General features: G+C 44.6%; 1 protein-coding gene across 2 annotated transcripts; it reads right to left on the bottom strand.

The window, feature by feature from the left end:
- Window positions 1-139: 139 nt before the first annotated feature.
- eif3k (eukaryotic translation initiation factor 3, subunit K) lies at window positions 140-2,661 on the bottom strand. 2 transcript variants are annotated; one of them, XM_086139244.1, is made up of 8 exons: window positions 2,496-2,661; window positions 1,865-1,963; window positions 1,639-1,759; window positions 1,014-1,091; window positions 736-802; window positions 575-652; window positions 340-465; window positions 140-255 (listed from the first exon to the last, which is right to left on the bottom strand). In XM_086139244.1, exons 1-8 carry the CDS (start codon window positions 2,555-2,557, stop codon window positions 224-226), a joined length of 663 nt encoding a protein of 220 aa, XP_085995370.1. In that variant the 5' UTR covers window positions 2,558-2,661; the 3' UTR covers window positions 140-223. The 2 variants fall into 2 exon arrangements, with proteins under 2 accessions (XP_085995370.1, XP_085995379.1); XM_086139253.1 differs by having other exon boundaries at window positions 1,014-1,088.
- Between the last annotated feature and the right edge of the window lie 8,012 nt (window positions 2,662-10,673).

The following is a 10,673-nucleotide window of genomic DNA, read 5'->3' as shown; positions in this document are numbered from 1 at the left end:
TTAGGCCGCGCCCCTCCCGCCTGTAAGGAGGGGAGGCAGGTGTGCACATGAGCCTGCCCCTCCCACAGGGCGTCCGAGGCCGACGTTCGTAAACCCAGAACGCCGAGGAACTTGTGAAGAACCCAGGCGGAACAGGAAGTGATAAATTATATTTATTTATTGAGAGGGTGGTTATCAAAACAAACAACTTCTTGGATATGGCAGGATTGTGTGTGTGTGTGTCTCACTGAGACGTGGCCATGATGCTGGATACACCTGGAATGGGGGGAAGAAGGATAGAGGCGTCAGTATTTCCAGTGGCGGGAGGAGAACCCTCCCCCACCAGGGGAACCAACTCACTCTCAAAGTCAATCTTCTCCACAATGTTCTTGGGCTTCACGCTCTCCTCCTGGCTGTAGATGAAGATCTGGCCCTCCTCGTTCTCTGTCCAGCCATACTTATTCATCCACACCTTCACCTGTGTGTCTGTGCGTGTGTGTGTGTGTGTGTGTGGGGGGGGGGGGGGGGCAAAGGACACTTAACAGAAGTAGCATCTTTGTTAATCCATCAGATTGGGGGGTGGAGGGGCGCTCACCCAGGGGGTCTCCAAGCATCTCTGCCAGCAGGCGGTGGTCGATGGTCTGGTAGGTGATGCCCACCACATGGCAGATGACTGGCAGGCGGGATGAGACAAACCAAGGTTAACCGACGACATGCCAAGCCCCGCTCCCGACAGGCCCCACCCACCATACTCACACTTTCGTACAGAGTCCTCAAAGCCGGTGATGCCGTCGATGAGCTCTCGGTTCTCCTCCAGGCTGGTCTGTCAGGGGAGGACCAAGGTCAGAGGGCAGTTTCGAGTATTAATTGAGATCATAAACCCGACGGGTGTTACAGCTCGCCTTAGCTAGTGGCTCACTCCTGCATTGACTATTAATCTATCAGGGAAGGAACCCTCTGCTAGTTAATCAGAGAACATTCTCATGACAGACTGTCTTTGAGCACCAGTGTGTGTGTGTGTGTGTGTTTCGTACCCAGAAGCTCTGGAAGTGGCAAGTCTCCAGAAGGTTCCCCAGGTACAGGATCTGCCTGATGGGGCGTTCCTCTTGCTGCCGCACAGTAGTCAAGGAAATCCGCCCCCCACCAACTATGAGAAGTTCACCCCCCCCCCCCCAACAGGACAGCACAGGGTACTTCAGCCAGCCCCCCCCCCCCCCCCCCAGATGTTTCTGACTGCAGAACCTTAACCTCCCTCCAGGTAAACACCATGGAGCAAGTTCCCAACAGGTTCCACTGCACCTCCCAGAGAACATGACAATTCTGGGTTCTATGTCTGGAGTCTCCTGGTTTTCTGTTTGATCTTCAACCCTCAGTCCAACAAAAGTCTGCAGGCTCATTGAAGACCAAACAATATCAAATGTGTCCGTAGGTGTGAACGAGAGGGTGAGTGGTTGGATGATTGACAGCTGAAGCCCCCAATGTTAAGCCCCACCCCCTTACCCTAGCCCCAGCTGTGACTGGCTCCTGTGAGCAGGGTGAAGCGTGTTATGATGAGTGAATGAATGTAGCATGTGTGAACTGGGTTCTAGACCATAGAGGGCCTTCAGAGATGATGCATCTTCATCAGGCAGAGGAAGATGAATTGCACCAGAAAGATACGTGTGTCTGGTCAATCATACACTTGCAGAGGGTGAAGTCTGTGTGTGGCAGGTTGGTCAGGGCCTTCAGGAGAATCTGGGATGTCACGTTGGTCTGGAAGTAAGCTGGGTTGAACTGGTACCTGCAAGGGGGGGGGGGGGAGAGCGGTCTCCTCCATGAGCATGTCGGCATGGAGACGATTGAATGGTCCTATCTGTGTTCACCCACGTTTGAGGCGGGAGCTTACAGTTTGAGAACGGCAAGGTTGGCCTCCAGGTCATAGGTGTTCTCTCTGGCTTGCGTCTCCACGTAGCGCTCCAGCGTGGCCAGGTTCTCCGGGTTATAACTAGAAGGTGGAGGTGGTTATTTATGAAACATCTAAACACTCATTTTAACAATTCCATGCTCATCTCTCTCACACTATCACATGATCTGAAACCGTGACTACATGATGCTTGCTGATGGGTCCAGAACCAGGAGAACTGGACTCAAAAACTTCAGCTGTTCCTCCAGAACCAAGGAGGAGCAAGTCTTAAGTTCTTCTACAACTTGACGAAGGTAGTAAGAACGAACATTAGCAACTAGAGTATTGTAGAACTAGCAGTGCTGGTGATGCTTAGCAGTGTGCTTAAAACTTCTACTAAGCCTACTTCATCAGCTGTGATCGGACGAGCCGTGCCCTAACAGCGCTCAAAATCAATTTTCAAAGTTTAACGCAAATAACTGCGAAATCCGTGTTTAATCGTGAAATCGACGGTGGCGTCAGGCACGGACAGCCGGGGCGGAGCAAGCGGCCGCGGGATGGGTCCAGCCGGCGCTTTAGCGACGTTAGCATACATGCTAGCGGGACGCTAGCGAGCTCCGCGACCACTCCGTACCGGTCGATTCCCCGCAGGAGCTTCGCAACGTTCGCCCGCATCTGTTCGAAGGACGACGACATCGCGTCTCGGTGGCCTCGGGGAAGAAGGACGACTAAAATCCACACGTGGAGCCGTAGAGGTAAGGAAAGCACCGGTGGAAGTAGGAGAGAGCGGAAATGGAAGGAGCGTGAACCGGAAGTACTGGGGAAAATCAATAACTACACAAGCGCGCCTGCGCACTCTTTTGCATCCTGTGGCAATGTTTCTAAAGAAGCAACTCGGTTTACAAAAGCCTCTCGAAAGCACCTAGCACATCACCGGGGCACCGGAGTCGAGATTGTAGTTCTATTTATTTTTACTTCCTTCAGTGGGGAGCATATGGTATCACACGTTATCCTCTAGCGTCAATTATTTTTTTAATCTTTATCGAACATATAAAGTATTGTAGCGTTTTAGTCTGGGAGAACATCAAGTTGACGGTGAAACGTCCGTATAATAAGCAATAGCTGTTGTTGGTCACAGCCCCGCCACTCAGGCCTGCTACAGAACTAACTGTTCCCGCTCAATTCCAGGTAAAAAAGAAATCCTTGCACCCCAAACCACATCCATAAAACTCCCAAATCACACAGAAAACAAGCATCAACATAAACCCTACCATTCGTCACTCGCTACAGTATAAACAAACAAAACATAAACAAACAAACATACATAGCAAAATTAAATCGAACATCAATGACACAACTGCATGAGGAAACATACGGACACTTATTTTATATACCATCAATTGACTGTAAGAGTAAACGAGATCTAAGGCCTGTGAGAAGTGTTTAATTTTAGAAATAAAAAAAAGCGGCAAGGGGAATGCAGTCTGGTTTTAGCTAAATGGATCTAAAGAAATGTCATTCATAAATATTTTTGGGTATTGGAATTTTTCCATAAGTTTAAAGATTTTTTCATACAATTCAAAACCGTTTTAAATAAGGTAAAATTGGGGGAACATTTTTGCATTCTGTTTTTGTGTATGAAGAACTTGGCCAGACCTAAAATAACATTGACACAGAGTTCATCTCTTTTGTTTCCTAAAAGTAAAACAAAGGTTTTGTCATCTCTTGAGAATGAAATCCATGACGATGGATATTTGTCTTTGATCCATTTTTGAGTTTTTGCCCAGAAGCCTTGTACTTTTTCACACGAAAAAAAAAATGGTATGGGGTGTCAATATCATGTTCACAACATGTACAAATATTATCTTCATTATTTAAGCGTAACCTCAATGATTCCTTACATGGGTAGATGTCATTCATAATTTTGAAGCACATCTCTTTTGTCTTGGTACAAAAGGCTGAGTGAGATACATAGTTCACAGTGTGACCATCAATTCCTTATGAAATTCATTTAAAATATTATTTTTGTTTTGATGTCCAGGGAATAGATTCTCTGTAAACATTTTCTTATAAAAGAGTTACTGCATTTTCTGTCCAGAATTGAAATTCCGTTGAGTGATAATGAGGGTAATTGTGGTATGTGCGTCATTATATTTTTGGTAAAGAATACAAATTCTCAGGGTAGTGTGTTACGTAGCTTCACGAACTTCAGGAACCATATACCTTTCTCAAACCATTCCCTGTAGAATGTAGAATAGAAATTTATTATAATGCGGCACATATCTATTATTCCATATTATTGTACAGTGTGGTGAGTAGTTGTGTACATGTATCATTTTCCAGTACAGTAAGATTTGTTTATGGAACTCAATGTCGTTAGGAGTGTTCCAGTTTCAAAGATTTCCAAGAAAACCTGATAAAGTTGTCCTCTTATTTACCCTGAGAAGTGGGGCAATGGTCAGATGTTTATCATAGGTTTGCTTGTAGTTGTTGTTTATTTTGGGGATATACTGACCAATATCTGTCAGAAAAGGGATCACAGTCATTTTTTGAGAACTTAGAACTGTAAAGGTGGCTATAGAATTAAAATTCCAGACAATATTATTGTGTCATCTGTAATTTCCTTGTTGTTAATCAAAAGAGATTTGATGCTATTTTGCTCTTGTCATCTTTTTTCTAAACCACAAAAATATGCAGTTTTTCTCTGCTAAGTTTTGTGCTAAAGGAGAAAGAGTATTGGCAAATTTTATATTTTAGGAACTCCCATTGTTTGACCGGAGATGCAAGTTCTTCAGGGGACTTCATTTCTTTAACCAAAGATCTAATGTTTTGAGAATATTCATTGTTTTTTCAGCAAATTCTGATTGAATTTCCAGTAATTGTTTAATGAAGTTCTTCTTGTTTTGGATGCAATTACTAGATAAATAACACAATGGTATATTTGTGAAGATGCCAATGTGCTAGAGCTCATTTTGTAGCTAATCAGATGGTTTGATATTAAGCAGTGGTCATTTCTGTATTTTAAATTATGATTTGGATTGAACCAAATGTATTGAAGAACTGCTGGATCAATATGTCTCCATGCATCAATCAAATTCATCTTGTGACAGAAGTCATTAAAATACAGGATTAGGATGACTTGAAGGGTATTTAGAAGGATATGCATCAAAAAATTCATCCTGGACCAGATTGAAATCCCCGCCTATTATTATATTGTCAGTTGGGTGAGAAAATTGAAGATCTTCTAAGTGTGCAGTTATTTGTTCTAATAGTCTTTTGATTTCTCTAATGTTTTTGTACCTGTGCATGTTGATTAAAATGAATTTAAAATTGTCGATGCTTATGCCGACGATCAGCCGGTGACCTTGCTCATCTGCCAAATGTGAAATAAACTGGCCTTGACCTTGAAGTACATAACTAAAAATAGCTTTGTCTTGCCATTGTTTAGTCCAAAAAACAATGTTTTCATCCTTAGATGCAAGAAAATAAAAGAGGTTTTTTTCCCTTTACAAAAAAAAGGCATTTTCTTTTTGTTAAGTCCCTCAAGCCGTAGCTAATGTACCCGCCGTTTTACTGTCACAGTGTGACGTCACAGGTTGTTGCTCGAGGTAATGCGCTCACCCGCAGATGACGCAGCCGTTGACATCACCATGGCATCGCCGCAAATGAGTGGGTGAATGGATGTGTGAGTGACAGGTGACCCATACTGGTTGGATGAATTCGAGTATGACTACACTGGAAGTACTAATACAGATACTTCCTGTGACCCCTAGGAGTTCAGCGTGACCCCTGAGTTCATTGCGGACGGAGCCATGCGATTGGACGTCTACCAGGGCAGTCTCAATGAGTGGGCGGGACTTAGAGCTTCTCAGAGCAGGGGTGTCAAACATACAGCCCACTGGCCGGAAGCGGTCCGCAAGGAGGTTCGATCAGGCCCACTGGATAATTTTAACGTGAAAAAATTGATAAAAGACAAGGATTTAATTGTTTTTAATTAAATACAATTCAAGAATTTTCCGCTAGGGATGCAATATTTTGGTCAGAGTAGAAGACAATCCGTATCATTTAGAGAGACCAACCAGCAGACGTTATCAATACGCCATCTGCTGCTTGTTACGACATTGTTTCTATCCTGTTCTCTACCTCCCCGCTACTCCCTTCTTGTTCTTCTTCTTTCGGCTTTTCCCTTCAGGGGTCGCCACAGCGAATCAACTTTCTCCATCTAACCCTATTCTCTGTATCCTCCTCTTTCACACCAACTACCTTCATATCCTCTCTCACCACGTCCATAAATCTTCTCTTTGGTCTTCCTCAAGACCTCTTGCCTGGCGGCTCCAATTCCAGCATCCGTCTACCAATACAGTATATTCTCTATGCCTCCTCTCCAAAACATCTAACATGTGCTGTTCCTCTGATAGACTCATTCCTGATCCTATCCATCCTCGTCACTCCCAAAGAGAACCTCAACATCTTCATCTCTGCAACCTCTAGTTCTGCCTGCTGTCTTTCGGTCATTATAACAGTTTCTAGGCCATACAGCATCGCTGGTCTCACCACTGTCTTGTACACCTTTCCTTTTATTCTGGCTGATAGTCTTCTATCACATAGTACCCCTGACACTTTTCTCCACCCATTCCAACCTGCTTGGACCCGTCTCCTCACCTTTTTTCCACACTCTCTGTTGCTCTGGACTGTTGACCCCAAGTACCTGAAATCCTCCAGCTTCTTGATCTCCACTCCCTGTAGCCTCATCGTAGATTTTCCTCTACCTGTTGTCTGCTCTCACTACAGATCACAATGTCATCCGCAAACATCATGGTCCATGGGGATTCCTGTCTAACCTCATCTGTCAGCCTGTCCATCACCATTGCAAACAAGAAGGGGCTCAGAGCTGATCCCTGATGGAGTCCCACCTCCACCCTGAACTTCTCTGTTACCCCTACAGCACACCGTACCAATGTCTCACAGCTAGCATACATGTCCTGCACCAGTTTAACATACTTCTCTGCTACTCCAGACTCCCTCATACAATACCAGAGCTCCTCTCTTGGCACCCTGTTATATGTTTTTTTCTAGGTCTACAAAAACACAATTCAGCTCCCTCTGGCCTTCTCTGTACTTTTCTATTAGCATTATCAGCGCAAATACTGCAGCTGTAGTTCTCTCTAGGCATGAAGCCATACTGCTGTTCGCAAATGCTGATTTCTGCTCTCAGTCTAGTTTCCACAACTCTTTCACATAACTTCATTGTATGACTCATCAACTTTATCCCTCCATAGTTGCCACAATTCTGCACATCCCCCTTATTCTTAAAAATAGGCACCATCACACTTTGTCTCCATTCTTCAGGCATCTTCTCACTCTCTAAGATCCTGTTGAATAATCTAGTCAGAAAATCTACCGCTGCCTCTCCTAGACATTTCCACACCTCCACAGGTATATAATCAGGACCAACTGCTTTTCCACTCTTCATCCTCTTCAATGCCTTCCTCACTTTGCTTTTACTAATTTGTGCTACTTCGTGGTCTACAATAGTCACCTCTTCTACCCTTGCCTCTCTTTCATTTTCCACATTCATCAGCTCTTCAAAGTACTCTTTCCATCTTCCCATCACTCTTCTAGCATCTGTCAATACATTTCCCTCTCTATCCTTAATCACCCGGACTTGTATGTCCTTTCCATCTTTATCTCTCTGTTTCGCCAACCTGTATGGATCATTCTCACCGTCCTTACTATCCAACTGAGCATACAAGTCATCGTACGCCCTTTGTTTTGCCTTTGCTACCTCTATCTTTCCCTGTCGTTGCATCTCCCTGAACTCCTGTCTGTCCTCTTCAGTCCTCTCAGTATCCCACTTCTTTGCTAACCACTTTCTCTGTATATACTCCTGCCCTTCCTCATTCCACCACCAAGTCTCCTTATCTATTTTCCTTCCAGATGACACACCAAGTACTGGTCCCACAGTATGTGGTTTGTTTTAATTAATTCAGCGAGATTTGTTTATGATTTTGGTCCGGGCTGGATTCTATCTCCGCCGCCATCTCTGCAGAACTCTGGTTCAATTAAGTTTTTCTGGGTCTGATTAGTTTGGACGGGATGTTTGTCGGCTCAAACAAACAGAGAGTGAGAATTTGAGGTTGGAGCTGCCAGGCAGGAGGCCTGAAGGAAGACCTAGAGGAGCTTTATGGTTTGAGGGGAAGAGGACAGCCAGAAAGTTGGTGTGAGAGGAGAGGTTTAGATGGAGGAACATGATGGGGCCTCCTGAAGGGAGCAGCTAAAAGGAAAAGAAATACAAGAAGTTAGATGGGAGAACGTCTGGATCCTCCGAAGTTCCGGAGTCTCCAAAACACCTCCGACTGTGGCACTTATCTCAAGAGTAAATAGAATACACAAGCTCAGAGTGATACTTCAGACCTCTTACATTTAGTAAGCGGAGGAGATTCTTTTCTGGAGATGTTTGTTCAGTTCATCTCCGCCAATGGAGTTGCATAACTTTTTTCCATATTTCTAAAAGAGCCATAGGAGGGAAGGAGAGTTGGGTAATAACTACCAAATTTCAAAACAAGGTTTATTGCACCAGATGATGAAAATGTGGTGTAGTTCTCTGTCTGGCCGCTGGAGGACAGTTTAACTGTTGTTTTCTGTGAAATACCCAGCTGCTGATGTTTGGGAGGCTGCAGTTCATGAAGGACAGCTGCGTGTTTCTGTCTGAGAAGCGGCTGTGACATGTTTGCTAGGTGAAATGTTCTCCTAACCCCACTCCACCCCCCTGCCCCACCCCCTTCGCAGTCACGGCTCAGCAGAAGCAGTTGCTTGTGGTTTGCTGCTCAGTGTTGTGCGTCAAAAGAAAATCCGGGGTGGGTGTGCACGGCCCACGCTGTGGAAATAAGCTGAAGAGGACAACTGAAAGTCATGTGATGAAGAATGAAAGAAGGATTAAACACTGTCTTTCTGTTTGATTCTTGCCTTAACTGATCCCTGCCTCCTTATTATACAAAGTATTTATATAAATATATAATTTATTATAATCATAACAGCAGTTATAACTATTGTTATCAATATTAGTAGTAGTAGTAGTAATGTTCTCCAAGTAATGCAGCCTCAGGGCGGGACCCGTCGGTGTCTCCCCAAGCCAGCCACGGGGGGACGCAGAGCAGTGTCTCCCTGAGCCGGTCCCAAGCCTGGATAAATGCAGAGGGTTGCGTCAGGAAGGGCATCCGGCATAAAACTTTTGCCCAAATCAAAGATGTGAATCAACTATAATAACCAGATCATACCGAATCAGTTGGAGTCCTGGTAAACGAGGGCCGCCACAGGTACCGATGACCTACAGGGAACCAATGGAAACAGGGCTACTGTAGGTCAAAGAAGGAGAGGAGGATGGTGTGTTAGGAAGCAGAGACAGAGGTAGGAAGGCAAGAGGAAAAGGTAGAGAGTTGGTCGACATGATGCAGAGGAGAAAAGTTGATATACTGTGTGTCCAGGAGATCAGGTGGAAAGGTAGAAAGGCCAGAAGCTTAGGAGCAGGCTTTAAGTTGTACTATCATGGTACTGAGAAGAAGAGAAATGGAGTAGGAGTTATCTTGAAAGAGGAGTTTGTTAGGAATGTTCTGGAGGTGAAAAGAATGTCAGATGGACGTATGAGTCCGAAATTGGAAATTGAAGGTGTGATGTTTAATGTTGTTAGTGGCTATACCCCGCAGGTGGGATGTGAGTTCGAAGAGAAGGAGAAGTTCTGTAATGAGTTAGATGAAGTGATGCAGAATATCCCCAGAGATGAGAATGTAGTAATGCACCAAAAGCATGTTGGTGAAGGCAATAGAGGGGATGAAGAAGTGATGGGCAGATTTGGTATTAGGGTAGGAATGCAGAGGGACAGATGGTGGATTTTGCAAAAAGGATGGAAATGGCTGTTGTGAACACCTTTTTCCAGAAAAAAACAGGAACATAGGGTAACTTATAAGAGCAGAGGTAGGAGCATGCAGGTAGACTATATCTTGTATAGATGAGGTAACCTGAAAGAGATCAGTGACTGCAAAGTAGTTGTAGGTGAGCATTTAGCCGGACAGCATAGGCTGGTGGTTTGTAGAATGACTGGTGACAAGGAAGATCAAGAGAACAAAGGCAGAGCAGAGGACTAAGTGGTCGAAGCTGAAAAGGGAGGAGGGTTGAATGGTTTACAGGGAGGAGTTCAGAAAGGCTCTTGGTGGTCAGGGAGAGGTTCTAGATGATTGGACAACAGTTAGTGTTATCAGGGAGATGGATAGGTGAGTACTTGGTGTATCGTCTGGAAACGAAGTGTGATGGTGCCTATTTTTAAGAATAAAGGGGATGTGCAGAGTTGCAACTATCGAGTTGATGAGCCATGCAATGAAGTTATGGGAAAGAGTAGTAGAAACTAGACTGAGAGCAGAAGTCAGCATTTGTGAACAGCAGTATCGCTTCATGCCTAGAAAGAGTACTACAGATGCAGTATTTGCTTTGAGAATGTTAATAGAGATGTACAGAGAAGGCCAGAGGGAGCTGCATTGTGTTTTTGTAGACCTAGAAAAAGGATATGACAGGGTGCCAAGAGAGGAGATCTGGTATTCTATGAGGAAGTCTGTAGTGAGAGCAGAAAACAGATAGAGAAATATTTAGAGCGGTAGAGGTATGGGCTGGAAAGGAGAAGAATGAAAGTTAGTCGCAGTAAGACAGAATATCTTCCTGTGAATAACAGGAAGTCGGGTGGAACAGTGAGGCTACAGGGAGAGGATTTCAGGTGATTTCAGGTCAACAGTCCAGCGCAACGGAGAGTGTGGAAAAGAGGTGA

Source organism: Fistularia commersonii, chromosome 3 (assembly GCF_037954325.1).
Source record: "Fistularia commersonii isolate RoL2024-O1a breed Wild chromosome 3, RoL_Fcom_v1.0, whole genome shotgun sequence".
NCBI classification, from domain to species: Eukaryota; Metazoa; Chordata; class Actinopteri; order Syngnathiformes; family Fistulariidae; genus Fistularia; species Fistularia commersonii.
Note: the sequence above shows the minus strand (reverse complement) of the source record. Positions and strands in the feature narration are given on the sequence as shown.

Bases quoted from the DNA above. Each gene is read 5' to 3' on its own strand.
- eif3k (XM_086139244.1), bottom strand. From the start codon at position 2,557: ATGTCGTCGTCCTTCGAACAGATGCGGGCGAACGTTGCGAAGCTCCTG. The intron at 1,760-1,864 runs GTAAGCTCCCGC...CCCCCCTTGCAG, and splicing joins AACCTTGCCGTTCTCAAACT to GTACCAGTTCAACCCAGCTT. The intron at 653-735 runs GTGAGTATGGTG...CCCGCCTGCCAG, and splicing joins TGAGGACTCTGTACGAAAGT to TCATCTGCCATGTGGTGGGC.